At 37.7% G+C, this 21,988-nt stretch overlaps 1 protein-coding gene across 1 annotated transcript in view; it reads right to left on the reverse strand.

Moving 5' to 3' along the window:
* LOC122349000 (glutathione S-transferase C-terminal domain-containing protein-like) overlaps positions 1 to 21,988 on the reverse strand; it is a 39,161-nt gene that overhangs the window by 14,671 nt on the left and 2,502 nt on the right. Inside the window, 2 exon segments of the mRNA XM_043244925.1 lie at positions 14,043 to 14,136; positions 18,739 to 18,996. Of these exon segments, the coding sequence (XP_043100860.1) occupies positions 14,043 to 14,136; positions 18,739 to 18,996 (352 nt within the window).

The following is a 21,988-nucleotide window of genomic DNA, read 5'->3' on the forward strand; positions in this document are numbered from 1 at the left end:
GAAAGATATAATAATATCAAATCTAAAATTAAATAAAATGTAATTAGCACTTGGTTTTAAAAAAAGGCATACTATGGTCACCAAGGCTACATTTATTTGTAGAAGAAATCTTACAGATCCAAAACTTTTTAAACAGCAGTGAATCAATATGTGATTCAGAACAGCAAATTATTGCAGCGTGCGGCGCTCCCACTGAACCAGCATTTTGAAAACCGACAGAACAGAGGAAGGGAAAATGAAAAACAGCATCTCTCTTTTCAACATAACTCAGCTTATAAGAGCTTCCAATAGCCTTCCAGCCAGCGAACCGACAGGAGAATATTTTCCAGCAATCCAGACCTCAATTTCCTTCCTTTCTGTTGTAAAGTGTGAATGTGTGCTCGCAAGCAGGGGAGGGGAAGACACAAAAGCAGACGAAAACAGGCCCCTCGAGTGGACGATCAGAATAGAGTGTTCAAGAGGCTACATCTGTGTTTGCGAGATGAGAAGAGGCCTGAATGAAGGTATTTAAGCAAGAATTGTTCAGGAGGACATCCTCAAGGCTGCTTTCCTCTGCTAACTATTCACAGTCACAGATTCGGTGAGCAAATGGGAGTTGGAACAAAATATACAGAGTTAATACATAAAAGGCAGAAGTCCATGTCCTCAGATCCCTTGAAAGGAAAATGTGGTCATGCATCAATCACTGCTTTCCAAATCCGCCTTTCATGAACTATAAAAGAAGCACCTTATTGGTGGGCCACGTCTACATCAATTAGTATTATAACTTAAAAAAGCAGTTCACCTAAAAATTACCCCATATTTTACTCAACCCAAAGCCATCCTAGGTGTATATGACTTTCTTCTTTCAGACAAAAAAAAAAAAAACGTATCCTGGCTCTTCCAAGCTTGGTAATGTGGGTGGATAGCGGCCGTAAATCAGATATATCCGCAAGGACTGTAACATAAAACCTATACGCCTTCGGGGGGTTATCCCATATCCTCTGAAGCAGATCGATGGGTTTTTGTAACAAAAATATTTATAAAAAGAATAGAATGAAATACATTTTTTAAAAACCTCTGTGTTTGTCTGAAAAAAGAAAGTCATATACACCTAGTATGGCTTTCGGGGTGAGTAAAATATGAGGTAATTTTCATTTTTGGGTGAACTATTCCTTTAACGTATTATGCTGCTAATGCAGTTTTAGTTTTTGTTTCTTCTTCATTCTATTCTTCACAATATATGCCGTTAACACTGTAATACACAAATGAGAACACACACACTAATTAGGAAGTGTAATTAGGTAATAAGAACTCTAAAGCATTAAAGAACTAAGAGGATTTCAACACAAGCCACAGTTTGCTCACATTCTGGCATCTCAGCCTATAAATCCTTTCATACAAAAAAGGCGTATGTGCCATTTTTTGCTTAAATATACAGATTTGTACTTTCCCAGAGAACTGAGCCAAACCTCAAAGACTTGAGCTCAATTGGCATTTTTCTCATTTACGAAACAAATGTTTTGTTCTTGTTGTTCTGGATACTATGCCATGGCACAAAACAGTGAAATCTGAGCTCAAGATGGAATGCTGCGAGATGGAAAGTAACAGAGCCACGAGGAGGTTAGAAACAGGTCAAATTTGTATTAATTGCTTTTTTGACATTTTATCTTCAGAGCTAAAAAAAAAAAAAAAAAAAAAAACACTTCTACTTCTCAAATACTGACACATTGAGGTCAATCGCATACAAGGTTAATTCTCAAAAGTAGGCAAACAAGAGTTTGAAAGCATATTTGCATTATCCAGCGTCTGTGAGACACTCCAGGAAGACATCATGACGCGGCTCTGTTAAATTAAGTCTAAAAGATTAACCACACAAACATCTGCATTAAAACACAAGCCATGATACTGAAAGGAAAAAAAAGATATCATCAAAAGTAATTTTGGAAAACTCAAATAGTCAAAAACTATGTTTAAAAATAAAACAAACGAATAAATACAAAATTATAAAATAAAATACAGCTGCCTAAATATTTAAACATTTATATTTTTTTAAGAAATTGATACTTTCATTCAACAAGAACATTACTCATCAAAAGCATAATGTGTCACTAAACACTAAAGGCCGCACACAGGATTTTCTTCCAAAATATTTACACGCTGAAAACTAAAAACGACCTCACCTTGTGTAAATCATGTTTAAACACTGCCTCTGAAACTTTCTCCCATCATAAAAAAAAATCATAAAATAAACTATGTAGTACTTTTTGTTACTGGACTAGCATGGGACTACCATACTTCACGTCCTAAACAAAGGTTTTGCGGTGATATTTGATAAAAAAAAAGAGAGCAAAAACAGCAAATTATGTATACCATAATATCAAATGATTCTACAAGTCAACCCAGACAAAAAGAAAAAAACGAGATACAAAAATGAGCATTAGTTATTGAATGCTTACGCAGCCTGCGGGTCATTTTCCAGGAATGCAGAGACGTTTTCAACTGAACCATCTAACGGCCTTTTAACGACCTCTTAGTGATTTCAAAGAGAACGTACACATGAAGTATGACAGGAAGGCTGTTTTCTGACAAACCGAAGGCCTGCGCCTCCACGATTACATTGTTCAGAGGAAACTGGAAGAGCTGTGGGGACGAGGCAGGCACAGCCGGCAATCTCTCCCCAGCCCTGAGCTCTCGTTTGGAGACAGACACATTTGCTGAGAGAGAAAAACAACAGCTGTATGGCGAACACGTCCATAATAAAGCATGAGCGGCAGCGCTGGTGCAGCCCATCTGGCTGAGCTCACGTTCCCAGGGAGCCCACGCGGATTGTGTGGGAAGGCTGTGGGGAAGTTAACGGAAGCTCGGAGCCGCTTCCATCAAGTGACTCTGAGGTTAACCAATATAGGGAGACTCATTAGTAAAGATGGCAGCATGATTAGTGCAACCCGTTATTGACTTAGCAGCTTTTTGTGGAAGGGCAACGAAATAAAAAAAGGGTAATAAAGGAATACGGAACCTTCATTCTCACGGTGACAACGAGCAATTAGAGTCAGGGTTTATTCCGCTCACGTACTGCACTTGGCGAGGTGTCTGCTTTTGTTTTCCCTCCAAAACACTTCAGATCGTCCCTCGGTGGAACCGACACAGGTCAGTCTGTCCTCACAGGGGCACAGGATTTACACAGAAACCTCAGCAATAAAACAAACAGAAGGAAACCTGCATGAAAAGCCCAAAGGATAAGTGAGCAAAGTTTGGTCCTGCTGAGCAAATCTATTCAAAACTCTTTCCTTGCTCTATATGCTGAAGGTCTCTTATCAGGCATCCATCAGTAATGTTTTGTGCTGCGGACGACAATATCTCGGAGATCACAATGTAAACAGGGATGCCTTTGTTGAAACTTGAGTTCCAGAACATTCTTTAAGCTCTCAGACAAAGCAAGATGGGCCCATTTGTGCCTTAAAAAAACAAAAAAAACAATGTTTAATACCATTAGGGATCTCTTAAAAGTACTTATCAAATAAGAATGCGTTTAGAAATGAGGTAAAATACAGAGAAATGATGAAAAGAATTTATTAATTATCTATATACATTATTTAGTAAATAGGAAATTTCCAATGTCTTGGAAATCCTAAAGAATCATTGAAAATAAAATTGAATTAAAAATTAAATACTATATGTCAAGCTCTAAAATATTTACCGTGGATACTGATTCTTTCTAGAAGTTTAAAAATTAATAAAGTTAAAGAAAAATCACAAAATACTGGTACTGATATTCAGTTATTGAAACTTTTGTAATTAGACATCTTAATTATTTAAAATACATTTATTTAATTGTTTTTAATATACTACTAGTTTCTGCAAAATGAAGCACATTTGAATACTAGTAGCTTTGAGTTTAAATACTAAAAATAAATATTAAGAGACACTGCCATACAGTAATGCAATGTATAGTGTTGGGTTCAAGTCCAAGTCTAACCAATCGAGAGACGAGTCCGAGTCGGAGACAAGCTTGACAGCCAAGTCCAACAAAACTATTATTTATTGGTAACTTAACATTGTTTTAATCCTTACAACTACAAAAACACAATGTCCATTTAAATGTAACAAACGCAAACATATATTGCATCTCGCCATTTAAATTTTTGATTAATAATTAGTCTCCTTCTTTGCTTAGCAAACTTAAAGTCATTTAACAGAAGTTATGGCTGAATTGATTTATGTATTGTGACATATTTCAGAGTGAAACAGGTTTTAGAATGTCAAAAATGAAAGGACAGGCTGAGATAGATCAAATACTCCCAACTCTTTAAGTTCATTTAAAACAAAACCGAATGCATTTACACGAATAGTCTCCAAGACTGGCATTTTGCAGTAACTTTTTGTGTAAAGCGGGTGTCTGAGCCTATGGCAAGTCTGAGCTCTTTTAAGAAAAAAAAGTACTTGGGACTGGACTTGAGTACGAGAACGAGGCAGAGTACCCCAACTCTACCAATATATAATTCATATATAAGTATTTTGTTTAAGTTTGAACACTGGTGCTGGAATCTAAAATTCTCTCAGAAAAGTACATGTTCAGGTTTGTAAGCCACATATGACATACTGAGAGATTTACAAAGCCATAAAGCTTCTACAGTCAATTCCAAATGCAGTTACAAGGAGACGTGGACTCATAAAACGCACCTAATTATGCTGACCATCTCAAACTGCAAACATTGTTCATCGCAAATTTACAGGCAGAGACGTCGTAAAAACTTAAGCCTGTGCTCACAGAACAGATAAAACTCTTACAGAACTGAAGAAAAAGTTTTCACTTATAATTTAACCTTCAGCAGGAAACTGTTCAGAAGGAAAGACTCCGATGATCGAGATCAGACATTGTTGACGCTCTTCGTTCCGATTCTTCATAGGTGGTTGTGAAAAGAAAAGTGTTTCACATCCTAACATGATGTTCCGTGACCGCCGCTCTGAGGGCAACCAAAATCACTGCAGAGTTTCTGAAGACAGCCAAAATAACTGCAAAACCTCAATCTCAAATTGCTCTTGGGCAATTGGAGAGAATTTTCTTTTTTTCTCCCCCAACACAATTTGCTCTTACAAGAACATTGCGTGAAAAGAGGGGAAACTGCCTCTTCACTCGCCGTTTCACAGTAAATAAACAAAAAGCAGCTCGGGATTATGGTAAGATCAAAAAATCAGGTTAGCATGATTTTAGCACGCGACATATAAACCATTTCTTGCATTACAGTAGGTGTTTTCAAATGCTCAATTTGCTTTTGAAGGCTCTGAAAAGGAAAGAATGTCTATCCTTGTCTGCAGTTTTTGACGTCTCTGCTCAGGATAGTTGCTTGGAAAGGTCACAATCACATACTTCTACGGTTCCAACACCAGCTTTCACCTGCTATTATGGACCTTCTTGGTTTTGATGGACGTGCGCTTCTCATTCTTTCAAAGACATTAAGAAGGAGAAGAGTGACGCCGAGCAAGAAAAAGTAGACCCATCTTCAGGCAGTCTGCTGTCAGATAGAGAATCGGTTTATTAGTGAACCAAAAAAGCCAGACAGAACAGCCATTAGGCAGAGCGAGAAGAAAATACGACGTGATGTGTGCAACCCTTCATTCTCTCCAAAAGACTTTGCAACTTCATTTCACTGCACACATCTGAAATGCCAAGACAAGGCCCGGATTCTTATTTGACAAAAAAACGCCCAAAAGTGAGACCCACCTGGGTAGCTGAATGCAGAAGCAAGAATGAGCAAAAGCCTGCTGGGATTTATGCCCTTTCAGCCAGAATGATTCCAGTTCTGACAGGAACCATCCGATCGAGAAATGTTTTACTCTCACAGAGAGATGTGCACGGAGCAGAGAAGCCCAGCTTTAAGTCAGGATTTAAGGGAGGCCTGGGAAATGATCTCCATCTGAGAAAGAAAACAGAGAATCTTTATAGACGCTAGAGCCTAGGTATTCCAAGAGCCACATGGGACTCTTTACGGATAGCGCTGTGGCTGAAAATCTCACTTCACCCCCCAGAAAATTGTTCTACAGCAAGTTTTTGACAAAGGCTTTTCAGTTTTCATGATGAAAGTTGTTAAAATTATTGCAAAACTTCCCCTACATTTGTCAAATTAGCAGGAATAATAGTTACATTTTATCCAAGGCAGTGTGCAAGGAAATATGTTCCCCTTATGAATTTAATTGTAATAGAATGACAGACAAAACAAACCACAGAATCCCAGTCTGAATTACACTTGGTAATTATTTGAATTATGTAGAAGCAAAAAAGACAGATTGAACGACTTTACTCAACTGGCCTTATAATGGATTTTAATGAATAATGAAGGACTTTGAATTTATTAAATAATGACTCCATAAAATATAAATGTAATTCACAGAAATTTTCCACTTCGGAAAAAGACAACATATATGTTAAATTACACACCTAAAAGAATTACAGTATATACAAATCTGCCTTTAGAAAATAAAGATTTAATAAACAGATTTAATATGGATCATGGATCGCTCTTACCCAACAAATAATTTAGCTCATTACACCTCAAAACTATTCAGATCGACTAGGAATAAATCAGTCAAATGCTGATTTTTAGATGTGAGGTCAAGATAACATCTACATCCACATCTACAGACAAGAAAAATGTATGGCAGTCAATTTAACAAAAAACGTCCTCTAGAATATTTTCCTTGAAAATGTCTTTTTATTACAAAAAAAGAACACACTGTGTATTTTTATCTTTATAGAATGGATGTGTACGCGCATGTATATTCAAACAACTTATGAAGTGAATTTTGCATCTGATGACCATTTTAAATCTTGCTTTTCAACTCTAAATAAATTGCCAGTTTAAGAAGAGGTGCCATAAAAGCCAAGATACGCTAGGTGTTACGGTAAAGCCGTTTATTTGGGAACACCCATACACCCCTATACATCAACAAACACTACACTACTTCCCAGGAAATAATCTGTATTTAACACCCAATCCAACACCACTATGATAACACCGATGTCCTCATGCGTACCTTCAGTATGTGGGCTCATGTCAGACAAAGACGCCGCCAAAACATACACATGCCTAGTCTGGAGACATGTAAATACAGCCTCTGAAACTGAACACCGCCCTTACGCCACCTTCTAACAACACGTCAGAGATTACATTGTTCCACAGCAATGTGCACAATAGTTGTTCTGTTTGTCTAACACATCTCCGCCATACCAGAGAGTTTCACATTCACACTCGAGTTGTGAGGGTGTTGTAAAAACAGACGTGCTGACTTCCCTAAGAAGACATGTCTGTAAGATGCCATGAGACACTTACAAAGGGTGGAGGAGTAAATGCACCAGATGCGTTTACGCTTCCGTTTCATTCCATAAACTCCATCATGGGGACTCTTACTTACCTTGGTGCAAAGTTTTGTTCAAAGTGTGATATAGGAATAAAAACTCAGAGGAACTGAAATTGAGGCATCTATCTTGCCTTTACCATCATGTTATCATTCAACAGAGAACTTCAGGTGAAGCACTGGCTCCCTGAACTGACGTTGATGGATGTTTGAACTCCAGGAAATAGCTGTCACACCTGAAGACAGCAAATACACTCGGCACATTCCAAGAATGACCTACATCCATCTTTTCGCACCTGCATTGTGATGTAGACAAAAAAAAAAATGGTGTGCAATTCGCTGACTGCAACGCATTCGGAAAAATCTTAGATAAATTCAAGTTGTGGTAGATAAAACTAAAAAGGGCCCTGAAAAAGATTATAGCAGTCATCGCATGGCTTGTAAAGAAGAATTTTGTCAGGAAGGAAGGAAAAGTGGAAGATTCTGACATTCTGTCAATTCAACAAGAGTGCTTGGTAAACAAGGACGCTGGCTCTTCGTCATGCTTTTAAACATAATGAGGCCTGTATCACACCACTCAGGAAATGTCAGCAGCTAAAGGCTTAGCATATGAAAAAAGGACATAAATTTGGCTAAAAACCCAGAACACAAGCAGCTTTATTTTTGAAGAGCTGAACAACATTGCCCCCATATTGCTAAGACCAAATAACTCTTTTCACACCATAGATCAATAATCCGAACAGGTCTTGATAAGACTCTTCACAGCCCCTTAGAAGGAATAGGTGGTAATTAGGTGCTTTTTTTTTGCAGTTTAACACATGCATCTTTAGTGGAAAATAAAGGAAGTGAGAAAAGCAAGAATTCTGAATGTGACTACTGGTGTTCTTGTAAACAGACTTCACTGAATCTAAAAGTAAACTCGGTTTTATTAAGTCTTCAGCACAAATGGAATAAAAAAATTAAAAAAAAACCTTGAAAGCAAATCATTTGAGAGCAGAAATACAGTATGCCCAAGTGGACATTCAGGGAAAAAAATAAATCTGACAGCTAGACAGGAGTTACAGGAAGAGGTCAGCATCTGAAGGATGATGGCTAACTACAGACACCGCGTATGAAATGGGAATCCGAAAGAGAAGAGAAAAAAAAAAGAGAGAAAACGCAGAAGAGCAAGACATGAGAAGGGTGAAAAAAAATGCAAATAACACTTGTAATTTATGGTTCTTTGTTGCCTGATCCAATGTATTATTCAGGATAACAATAGAATAACACGGCGTGAAAATTAACAAGGACGATCTAAACGCTGAGAAGAGAGCAAAAGAGATGCTTGTTTCACACTGTAACCAGGCTGCAAGTTATAACACCAGCATAAATTAAATTAACCATCAACCATTGGCACCAAAGCACTGCATTGGATAGATATTTGTAATTATATAAAAACCCCAAATCCGTCTTTATATAGTGAGAAAATCAATAACATCACCAGGTTAAGAAATTGACACACATGAATATTCATTAGATGGCATTTTGAAGATAAAAACTGCTGTATTGCACTCAAATTCATGACTCAAACATTTCATCAATTAGTAAAACTCATTTAAAGCTCTCAGGAGTATGGCCTATATTGAAACTGCTACCAAGTTGAAAAAGTGCTGATGAATCTCCAGTTGGGACCAACAGAACTGCAAGCCAGCTTTGACAGCAACATTTAATTGGTATTGATTAACTGAACCAATCTAACCGAAGAAATAGAGGCTCAATTAATCAAACTGAACAAAATATCGGCTCCTGGAAGGGTAAGTGCCATTTGTAGCTGGCACATGCATGGGGGTGTGGGGGGTGGGACCTACATCTTTAATTATCTGGTGAATACAGATAATTTTCCGAATCAAAGATTTGGCTCTCTTTCAGTCCAGAAGTGTGAATTTGAACTGAATTGGCCACAATCCACACAAAGTGGAATGATAGGAGGAAGAACCTTCGGAAATGCAACTATTAATAAAGGTAATGCATTCTGTAGGGGTGTAAAGATTTGAGTATTGCGTATCGCAGGGTTAATGGGCATTTTCTAAATCTAAGCAATCATCCTTATCCCCTTGTTAGTGGGGACTCTGGAGTGAGCAGAGCACATGTCTGTCATTATTTAGCCGCTTAAAATGCACTTGTTAAAAGGGAGCAATTTAATTTCCTTACCTTGTCTTCAACTGCGATGTTTCTGGAACAACAAACGCAGTATGATGTGCATCAGCAGATGTCACTGTTATAATGTCAAAAATATCTTTTTATTGTTGTTAGCATAACTGTTGCAAATGAACATACTTTATTTTAAAAAAATTTTTTTAAAAAACATTTATTGTTAAAAATTAGTTATACGAATTTCAATTCATTTCAATTCTACATTCTGATATTCAAACTGGATTTCCACATCATGTTTGTAATTTTAAATTTAAGAGCTGAAGTGGAACTTAAAAGGCATTTCAATTCAACTCTGAATGGTGCTTTGAGAAGTGAGAGCAACGACACTGACTAATTCAGGTATAAGTCAAGCTACAGTAATTTTTCACAATGCTTCTAAATGTGTTAATACAAGAAAGCCACTAAAGTGAGCAATAATGGGCAAAGCAGCATGTAATCTTTGCCTCAGACTGCACTGCTACAGACTGCCTGATGCAAATTACACACACACACACACACACACACACACAAAAACCCAGCAAGAACAGATTGAAATCTAACGAGCTTCTACAGTTTCCAAGTCTCAAGGTGCATAGGTTATTTTGAGTTACCAAGAAACAAAGTCATGTCTGCAAGGTTACTGCAGGGTTGCATGCCAGCCTCGTACTGTGCTGATCACTTTTATAAGTCAGCCAAGAAGGTCTCTCCCCGTCTAAAAACCAGTACTGACCGAACGTTTGCCAACTGTCAAATTCTAGCTCCTTAAGATAAAACAGCATGTGCCTTTGAGGGTTTAGAAGTCATTTCTAAGTCATTCAATCATGTGACTGAGCAATAATGCTTCTTTGAAGGTTTTGGAGGCTTTCATTTGACCTTCCCTCCTCTATGGCTATAAACTGTCTAGAGGTGAAGCATATCAGACAAGCGGCTGCCAAAACAGGCAGACGCATCTGGAATGCACCTCCCATGTAAACGCCACCTTCCCACATAAACACACTGGAGTGTCTTAATGCTCAACAGGGCCGGTGTTGACAGTGGAAATGAATTCACATTCAAGGCACCACTGCCAACCACGTTTCCCAGGTGGCCCCCGGGGCTTTTCTCTGCTCTGTAGTGGTGACAGCGACTAGTTCTCTCTCCTGCTCTCGACAAACTGCATAATAGACACCTGGCGATGCAATCCTCCCACAGACTGCCCTCAATTTAAAACAATATTTATCAGCACTCTGGAGGTGGTTTGCAAAATGTGGGTGGTATTTATGTAGTCTCACAAACGTCTAAATATTTAGCTAAAATGGCTCCCGAAGAAAACGGTCAATAAATAAAATTCATTCGCTGCCATTTTAGGGAATGGAGCATGTCAAATTTCCAAAACCTCCAGTGCCGAAGCCAATCTCTCGAATATAACAGGACTCCGTAATCTTGTCCATACGACAGCTCCACTATAGGCATGCCCACGTACCAACATCTTATCCAATGACGCAGACATTGAAACTAACACACCCTGAAACAACTAACTGTGGGTAAAAATATTACAAGAGAAGCACTCAGAATGTTCTATAGGAACATGGTGTTATCGTCATTACACGCATAGTCGGAAAAACATGCAAGGATGTTTAGTCCGACAACACGAAGGGGCCTAAAACGGAGCCTCGAGGCACTCCTACACTATCTTCTAGTTTGGAGCTCTACTGACTAGCACTTAAACATCAGGAGACTATGTTTTCCTTTGTGTGGGAAGACAGGATCTGCTGACTGCACATCTAAATGTCTGCTTGAGTAATCTGGTTTTAAAGTTAAGATGCAACAAATCAAGAGTCAGAGCTCTGAAGTGCACAGGCAGACTGCTGATACACTTTCCCCAACAGTTGCTGACTATGACAATCCAATAACAATGGAGCTCGTCTTCACTCCACAGGTAACCTGACTGTTGAAAGACGACAGAAGCGATTAGTGGAGCGCTGTAGCGATAGAGGATTCATAACAAACAGCAGGACAAACAGGCCTCTCTGTTTTTACACCTTCTCTCTGTTACTGCTCATGAATTCAGCACTTGAAAAGACATTAGAGGGAGGCATGTGTGGGCGTGTGCTGACAGACAGAGCTACTATAGTGAAGGAAAAGATGGTACCAAATAAAAGCAACATACTTTTGCATGTGGGGGTTCACCTAAGTGTCTATGTTCAGAGTGTGTCTTGTTCTCAGAACAAGTTTTCTCTGAAGGGCCCTGCATTAAAACACTAGAAAATCTACGGCACAGGCAACATGACTCATGAACCATCAAAATATCCAGGGAATTTTGTCTCCGCAGCACACTGCAGACAATCATTTATGCTCTTTTGGGAGTTCCTCTCGGAAACGGAGTTTGGTGCAAATGTGAACTAACCAATAGAACTTCATTACAGACTGGACTGAACAGATGAAAATCTCCTAAAAGCCTCAGATAATAAGCAATGATAATGCAAGTGGATGCTATTCAGTTATTATTTTGAGAAAAAGTAAAAATCATGAAACTCTCCTTCGACCCTGGCCTACGCAGGAAAAAACTTACAGTACAATATACAGTATAATAGTCATATGGGCTAAAAGGTACTCAGAAACCACTAATTAAAGTGTCATGAAACCCCCAATTTCAGCACTGGTTGTTCACACCTAAGATCACAAAAACACTCCAGAAATGGGTGTGTAAAACTGTGGAAAAGTGATAATGTAGAGGCTGGGAACAGTACAGAAAACGCAGACCTGCAACACACTCATTATACAGACTGATGAATATTAAAAGATCTTTAAAACAGAAAGAATAAAGACAGTCACTTATTGTTTCCTTTCTTTTCAATTTACAGGTTATATATATAATTTTTTTGGAATGTATTACAGTAATCCATTGCATCATGATCAGATATACCGCCCCTTATTGGTGCATACTTTATTTGAGAGAGACACGATATGTGTGCGAACACAGGAGCACAGGAGTTCAGAGCACGAAGGATTATAAATAAATGCAGAAAAGTACTCAAAGATGAGTGACATAGATACGGCCATCTCCCGCCCCACAGCCTATCGATAACACACTCTGAGGGTCGGCTCTCTGAACCTCGGCTTGGCTTTGCAACCCAGAAGAACGAAACTGCTCAGCAAAATGAAAAATATAACCAACTCCCACTTACTGATAACATTTAGGAGTGCTATTAGTGTCTTACTGAAATGCAGTCTGTAAATATGTTTACAGCTCCAAAAAAAAAAAAAAATAATATATATATATATATATATATATATATATATATATATATATATATATATATATATATAATTAATAATTTGCATAAGGAGCAGACCAAAATGTAAGTATAATCTTGTTGTTAAGCGATCTGTAATAAATATGAAAAATAAATAAATTAAAAACAATAAATAAAAAAAAAAAAAGAAAGAAAGAAAATGAGACATAGTGGATTGGCACCTAGCTGAAACAAATTTTAAAAATGTTTTAAATGAACACATTTAAAATTAAGTAAGTAATTTTTTTTTCTTTATAATACATTTTGCCTTGGTTTTTATTTTATTTTAGTTTAAAAATCGTCCCTCGAAATGTACACAATTTGGAATGATATTTCTTAAGAGCAAACCCTAGCATCCCTCGTATTTTTATTTTTGTACCTCGTTTGTTTCTTTCTTACCACCCAGAATTGTATGTAGTCTTTTGACTCAAGTAAATTATGCTCTCAGGGGTGTGGGTCGATGAGGATTGTTCCCAGACTCTTTAAACGAACTGGATTTCTGTCTCTCCGCAGAGCTCACTCGATGGTCTGTGTGAGGTGATTGGCATCTCAGTCATTCCCGGTGAAAAAACAGCTGTCTGCTGTTCTAGCTAGTTAAGACCCCCAGAGCACATGACACAGGATAGTCATGAATATTCTCGGCTCGGAAACACATTTCTACAGGTATGGCAATAATTGACTTTAAAAAAGACAATGCGATGCGTAGATGTAAGAGACAAAAAAACGCTCCGAAACAGTTTTTAGATGACTCATTCTATGCCCATCAATCCTATACATTAACTCTGTCACTACATCAATTGCTGAAATCAAATCAAAGCCACATCCTTTGTAGGCACTGTGTGAAGCAGCAACAGTTGAAAATGAAATCAAGGAAACCAAGGAAGAGCAGCAATACTGTTATTTCTTTGACAAATATATTACCTGTCAGGCATAGTGGATTACAATTTCAAATGCTTAAAAAGAAAAAAAAAAAAGCGAAAAACTATTCTCAACGTCCTTATAGGATTGGCCGATAGAAATAAGACGAGATTTTATTGACACGTGAAATAGAGAGAGACGAGGAATAAATGAGAAAAAAGGGGAAAACGTCTCTCTGCGTGTCGGTAAAATAGTTTTGTTTAAATGCATCTGCTGCATGACTACTGAAATGGCACAAATATTTCAATATTATATATGAATCAAAAAGATGCTTATCACAACTGACATGTTAAGAGTGAAAGGCTGCTTTGCACTTTGTGTGGAAAATACACTCAAGGTTACCTTCAGTGGGGTTGACAGCTGCCGGTAGGCTTTCCCAATCAACTGTCCATGAAGGGCAAGGGTGAGCGGTATAAACAGCGTCTATCCCACTCTCCTGCAGGACAAAAGAACATATAAACACAGGTTTAACCACAAACTACCCACAGAAGCCTCCAGGCAACAGCTTTTTACTGAAGCGGACCACTTTTCACACTTCCTCAGAACACCTGAGTCAAGGTGGTAATTAAATCAGTAACCTGTTACGGAGCAGTTCAACGCACAATAGAAACTCCTTTAAAGGTTGAAGTCCTGTAATTGATTTTTACATTTTTCCTAGTTACTTAATCATCAAAGAGACCTACAGGAATGGGTAAAAATGTGTACTATTTTGATTATTCCAAACGGAAAATATGAGATGTAAACCAAATAATAATACATGCAAGGCTAGAGAGACAGAAGTAAATATATGGTGTTAAATATACTGGACTCTATAATGTTTGTTTTTGTAGCAATGAGAGATTTTTCCCCAGTCTGGCAAGATGAAAATAACCTGACCTACCAAACAAACTAATCTGGAACGGGGTGAAGACAGAACATACAGGCAATAAGTAATTAAACAAATAGTTCAACCATTCAGTTGAAAAAAAGCGTAAAAAGAAGACTAAAGAGTCAGACTAAAGAAAAGACTGCATCTGAAACTAAACACTGTAAAAATTTTTTTTTTTTTTTTTTAGTAAAAATCTTTTCATTGGTTAACTACGTTTTCTAACCATATTACAGTAAAACACTTTAAATGATTTAACATGGTATCTATTACACTGCAAAAAATTATGGTGGATAACAGTAAAAGGACATTCACACATACAGACAGATGACAAAAGCAAATTTGACTCATATGACTAACCAAAACATGATCACAATATTTTTACGAAACCACCAGATTTTTATTGGCAATGTAACCATATATTTATATAAAATTATCCATTGGCTGCATTTCCTTCTATCTATACTAAAACATTAATTTCATCATACAAAGACTATTTATGTCTACATACAAAAAGTCAAGAATTACATAATCAATAAAGCGAAAAGACACACAAAAAAAAATCTATGTACAAAAACAAAAACCCAGTCTAATAATGGACTGCTTTCTAATACCCCTGCAAAATTCTCATTAGAATTTATAGAATTAGTTTCTCTTCTTGCAACGCAGGCGCATTTTTAATTTATCTGAAATAAGCAATAAGCATTTAAGAATTCTGCTAATTATTCAAAATTATTCAACACGGTCCCAAAACAAAATTGTAAAATGGACAGTTCCACTTCCGGCTTCCGACTGTTCAGCACAATATTCCAGGCATGCTAAAATGCACTATATAATACGTAAATATAGCTGCTCTGCTGCGCGCCATGCCTTTAGTCACACAAAAACAAATTCACAAACCAAATTAATTCTGGGTTATTGGTTTAGAATAAATCTGGTTCTGGTTGTTAAACAGTAGCTAGTGATGGTGCATCTCTGTTTGCTGCTCTGTCATTACAAATCCAGGCCGGCCATAAGGTTTGGCTCCACGGATGAAAATGTCATTTGCTCTAAAGCAATGAGCCACCAGCAACAGCTGCAGAGCAGACCTAAAGCAGAAAGCACGCAGCCTGGAAAATCCCAGAGGACTGCTATGCATTAAAAGAGCCTGCTGAGCTCTAGCTCATTCACACACACCAAATTGATATCCACTAGCGTGACGGGAAATATCTGATTTATAGTTGCTGAATGCCAGAGGTGGCAAACACCAAACACACACACACACACAAGGAAAGCTGAAATAGAAGTTCTGCAGCAGGCCCGAAAACCCGACGGCAGCTGTGCCGTTTTTATCACCTGCTGGGGACCCGACTGTAAGCATTGTGGTCCGGGGCAGACAGAAAAGAGACCCAGCATTGTTACTCTGTTTGCCTCTCCTGTGGGAGCCGTACAGCAGAAGTGTACGAGACCACTGCGGGCTCTTTACTCATTATCTGCAGATTTCTGCACCGATGAAGTGTTGTTGGAGTTTGTGGGCCGTTTAGATGCTGGGTAAATCAGCAGGTCTGTTATGGAAGTGCTGGGAAATTGAATAAGCAGGCAGAAGACTGCACAGGAGGTTATGGACTGAATCGGCGGTTTCTCCTGGGAAAAGAGAGCACTCATCAAGACACGGTAATGATGTCACAAGCTGAGCTTTTCATGAAATACAGCCTTATGGGTGCATTATTATCTGGAGAGGCGAGGAAACATGGGGGGCTGTGACTACAGCAAGCGATTCATCATAAAGAAACAATACTGTATAAAGTACGGCATTACAAAGTTGGTGGGAAAAACCACAAACTAGTACAAAGTTACAGGGTAAAACACAGTATATCAGTAATATATGATAAAGAAACCTTATCAGAAGGTATTATATAGTGGCCCCAATCCAATTTAAAGAACAAAATCAACTGAATATTAACACACACATACATGTTTTTTTTAGAGTATAACATAGCAAATGTCCCAAAACAAGTGTGCTATTAGTTTTTCTTGGCAGCTAGGTTAATATAGTTAAATGTTTCAGATGTGTAGACGCTTGACTGACTTGCTATACGATCACTATGGATCTTTTTGTTTAAGAGCAAACTCCATTGTATACTCGTGGTTAAACGTTAGCCCACCTCCGAGGACAAACGTGCTTGAAAAACCTGATCTCCTGTTTGCGAAGAGAAGAGAAATGGGAATAGGTGAACTGTGAGAATAGAATGACTTCTTTCACGGTTTTGTTATAATCCATAACTATTAATTCAGTGAAAACAAGTGACGCTCTGGTTTCGATGAAGATAAATGAATCTGGTACTTTTTAAAATAAAAAATTAATGGACCAAAAAAAAAAAAAAAAAAAAAAAGAGAGAATTGTTTAATTATTCTTTTTAATGCAGGAAGACTTTGTTTTCAAGGCCACAATACCAATTCATTCTCGATGAAAGGTTTTCAATAAAAACAAATCTTAAGATTTAATACCTAGCTGCACTACTGTTCAAAAGTTTTATTAAAAGTTTAATTTATTTCGAAAACAGTAAAATATTACTACAATTTTTAAAAGAACTGTGTTAATTTAATATATTTTTAAATAAAATTTATTGTGATGCAAAGCTGAATTTTCAGCATCATTACTCCGGTCCGTACGTGATCCTTCAGAAATTATTTTAATATGCTGATTTATTGCTCTAGAAACAAGGTTGAACAACTAGCTGAGCAGGATTTTAACAATGTAATATTCTTTACTATGACTGCAGACTTTTTATTTAATGCAACTTCGCTGAAAAAAAATAGTGTACGCATGTAGTACTGTCTATACAGACCATACTTCTAGATTTGGCCTCCTTCAAGCTAGGAGAGTTATTGCGTTGTGCTGGAGGAGTATGAATGCTCCATCCTTGAAAATGTGGAAAAAAAGAGATATTGAACTGTATCGGACTGGAGATACTAACTTATATTGCAAAGGGCAATGGGAGAGACTCTGATCTGCTTTGGGAACCATACATGAATATCATGTAAATGTAGACTTTACTTGGTATTGTACTGATTTGGGCGTTGTAAATACTGTCTGTGACTAACTTATTTATGTTCCATTTTATAATTTTTTTATTTATGTCTTATTTATTTTTATTTCTTTCCTTTTAACTTATTCATTTTTTTATTATTATTTAATTTATTATTAATATTATTATATTATGTATTTTTATTTATTTTATTATTTTTATTTTGTATTTAACTATTTATTTATTTTGTTTTGTTTTCCTTTTACAAATGTAAATGCTTGTATGCCTGTTCAGTTGTTTTTGGGGTTATAAGAAAAGTCAATTAAAAAAACAAAAAAAACTTTATACTGTATACTGTACAAACACTGAACTGAAAAAAAAATTTAACGGGAAAACAACTTCAGTTCTATAATTTTTTGTCTATATAAACTATAAACACAGTGATGATAATTGTGATTTACAGTCTGTAGAGTGCAAAGAACTACAAAAAAAAAAATCATACTTATTTTCTATGAAGAAAAATAAGCAAATGTGCCCTGAATTCATTTTTCTCGTGTTCTTTTGATCTGCTTAAGCATAAAATTTGGTTATGCGATCACATTTATTTCTTTTTAACTGAATCTCATGAATGCTTTCTTTTATTTACGGATTAGAACATTTCACGATAAATGTAAGCATTTCATTATACGTTAAGGTTTATCCGTTATAACCCTCCACATATTCTTTACCACAACTAATGAACGTCAGACACACAGCTGAAAGAAATCGCAGCGCTTGTCGGAGTCAGACAGCCCCGTAATACCAGCCTCCTTAAAGTATCAAGTGGCAGGGAGTCCCATCAGTTAAGAGCGAGTCAGTACGGCTGCTGTTCTGCCTCGCTGGAGTGCATAAATCCTTTATCATCATGGTTCAGGCCCGCAGTGGCACACAGGGCTGCCGTAAAGGGACGAGAGCACAGCACTGAACGTATTGAGAGCAGATCGCTGTTTAGGGATTATGTGACTTCACCACTGACAGGTTTAGTGAAGTGGCAAAGAGAAGCGCTTGTGCGCGGCATGTGTAATCTCCTTCCGTGAGCGGGAAGAGTTAGGGAAAGAGGAATGAGGAGAATAAAATAAGAGAGCGAGAGAGCGGGAGAAAAATAAAGTCGGTGAAATTCAATTACTTGCAGTTTGCCGAGAGTTGGCCGTGGGCCCCCGACGAAGGGCTCTTGCTTCGTTTCCGAGCTCTCCTGCTCCGCTGCACTGGGTCGTGGGGCCACCGGCTGGGCAGGGCAAAGGTCAACCGTGCTGAGACCGAGGAGGGCCATCCCACAATCCTTTGCGGCCCTCAGTACGCTGGGGAGCTCCCGTACACGCTGGTACCATCTCAGCAGCAACGGGAGATTAGAGAGGGTGGAGGGAGAGTGCTTTCGGAGGGAGATCTGGAATTGAAAGACATATATATTACATGCGACCCTGGAGCACAAAACCTTTCTTAAGTAGCACGGTATATTTGTAGCAATAGCCAACAATGCATCGTATAGACGGTTTTATCGCGAACACGCGTTTGGCCCCAAGTTAACTTCCAGCCTGTGTTTGTTTATCAGTCTGGTTGGTAAGGATGAGTAATGAAGTTGGTCTCAGGTTATTGTGCTGTGGGATGTTTCCCATACATTTCTTTATTTGTGAAAGGCTAAAAGGCTTCGCCGAACAGACACGAGCACATAACGCACGCTTAAAAAACAAACCGATACGTGGGCGTTTTTGCATCACTGTATTTCTGAAAGACGACTATCTCTAGAAAATGTCGTTTTCATTTCATCCTGCATGTAAGGCAGCGTTTGTAAGCTCACAGGCGCTTAGTCTACAGCCGTTACAAGGGAAACCTCCAATTCTCGCGCTTAAAACCCCTCCTGCTGGCCTAGAATGAATTAGCATTTTTAATAAATCCATCTGATTTACGCAGCAAACATATGTTGCTTTTTATAAAAATAAAAAATGGAAAGGACGTAGCTGCTGTTATTCAATTTGGACGTCTACCGGAGGTTAAGTCTCAAAAGCATTCATACGCAGTGACGTTTGTTTATGTTTTTGTCGTCTTGTTTCAAAATGACAGATGTTTTTTATTCCAAAAACCATTAGGATGTTAACTAAAGATCAAGTTTCATGAAGGTATTTTCTACATTCCCTACCGTAAATATATCAAAATGTAATTTTTGTGTTTTATGTATTGCTAAGAATTTCATTTGGACAAATGCTGCAAAATCCTCGGTAATCGATGGAAAAGCTTATTTATTCAACTTTATTCAAGCAGCTGTGAATTATTCAAGAAAGAGCTCGGGCTCTCCTGCCTTAATGCTTACATATTATAATATTATACTACATTAAATTTCTATATTATATTATAAAAATAATAACTACTCAGACAGTGTCTGACAGACACCATATATAATTTGGAATATTTTAGGTGCAGTAGAGTATAGTTCATTTATGTAAATGAGGATAAAAAAAAAAAAATACACAGACATATTATACCCAAAAATTCATCATACAGTGGATTACCTGTAAATTTGGGACCAAAGATTATTCAGACACTATGACCTGACCATGTTTTGCTTAAGTTTTTTTTTTTTTAATTTTTACTTTTTTTAATTAAATTGCTATTGCAACCTTTAAAATATGATTTTAACGTAAGCTATTTAACACACACACACAGTCATATTTTTGGCACTACGGTCATTAAAAATATTAAAGCATGCAAAAAAACAAAAACGTTCAATCTTTAGAACCCTTCTAAACACGCTCACCATTTTCTTGCTAAATTCGTAATTTAGATAGATAGGTAAGAATAGGTCCCATTTCAAGTACAATTGTTATGGCAAACGGGCGAGACGGTAGAGGATCTGAGTGCACATTGTGCTCCTGTGGAGTTTTCTAAAAGGCGCGAATGCATATTAAAAAATGCACACTGACAGCGAGGCGCTGTGATTTAAGTAACCCATCAAAGTATTGTGCCCACTGAACCGAGATCAGCTCCAGAGCTGTGACGCTCCTATCATCCCTCCACAGAGGAAAGACGGAGAGAAAGGGATGAGGAGGACAGAAGGAGGGAGACATGCTAGACGGAGTGTGAAACTAGGAGGCACCGATGCGCCACTGACCACAGAGAGCCGAGAGCCAGAGAACGACAGGAGGAAAATGAACAATGCAGAGAGGAGAAAGAAAAGGATGACAGACACACACAAACCCCACCTCAAAGACACACCACAGGCTTTCTGAGGGGACAAAGTCTCTATGATATTCTGCTCCCTAGCTATCACTTCAAAGTACGTCTCTGGCGTGCAGGTCTATGTCTAGAATACATTAAGGTATCGTTCTTGTCCACAACCCTGGGGATGAGCAATAACTGCAGTTACGTATGACTAATAGAAAACCAAATCTTAAAAAAAAAGGCAATAAAATTTTACAGAAGCATTAAAGAAAAAATTTAACTACCGTATGCTCAATTAACCATATGTGTGTGGCATTTAGTCTTTTCAGGTCGCTCTCTTTTTCTTCACAAAACCAAACTGGAGATTACATTCGTCACGGTAGAAGTAAATGGGACATTTTAGATAGATTTTAAAGCAGATGTGTGAAGCTTGTTTTATAAGGGCCCATAAATTATTCACTGAAATAGTCTTGGGGTTTAACGGATATAGAATATTTGGATATGTATTCAAACTGCACATAGCTTTACACGCAAAAAAAGTTAGCAAGTGATTGTTTCAACACTAAAATTACGCTAAAATACATATTGTTTAGGTTGTGTGGATTCACCATTGAAACGGTATAGATATATCAGTGTGTAACAGCATATATTTTCAGCAAATGTATTACAGAAGTTTATTTTTTAAAGAAAACAAGGAATGAATACGCAAACGGTCCACCGACTCGTCGCATAAAATTTTTACAAGGTGAATCACATTCTAAAACTGCAGCCAAAAGTCAGCGCTAATAGCCTCGTGGGCAGAGCACCGACATAAAGAGCCATCGAGCTATGACCGTCCCGAGAATCCCTTCCCAATCCCATCACCCTACACACACTCACTCACCCGACAAGAAAAAAAACAACTATGTTTAAGAATAAAAACTGAGGTCACGTTTCAGACTGTGCACTTAAGACTACAAACTGCGTGATGGCTCTACAAGGGGAAGTCTCTTCAAACAAGACAATACAATTTAAAACAGATCATTATAAAAGTACTGAGATTCAACCTGCTACAGTGTATTTATGTACTGAATGATTTCAATTAACCACACGTACAGTACTGACAGTATGGTTATGGTTAAGATGAGTGTTTGGTTTAGGGTTAGTTGCGTAATCATTTATTGTGTAACGTGCAAAAGGGTTACCGAAGTTGATTGTGCATGTAGTCTATAAACTACATTGCA

Source organism: Puntigrus tetrazona, chromosome 1 (genome assembly GCF_018831695.1).
Source record: "Puntigrus tetrazona isolate hp1 chromosome 1, ASM1883169v1, whole genome shotgun sequence".
In the NCBI taxonomy this organism is placed as follows: domain Eukaryota; kingdom Metazoa; phylum Chordata; class Actinopteri; order Cypriniformes; family Cyprinidae; genus Puntigrus; species Puntigrus tetrazona.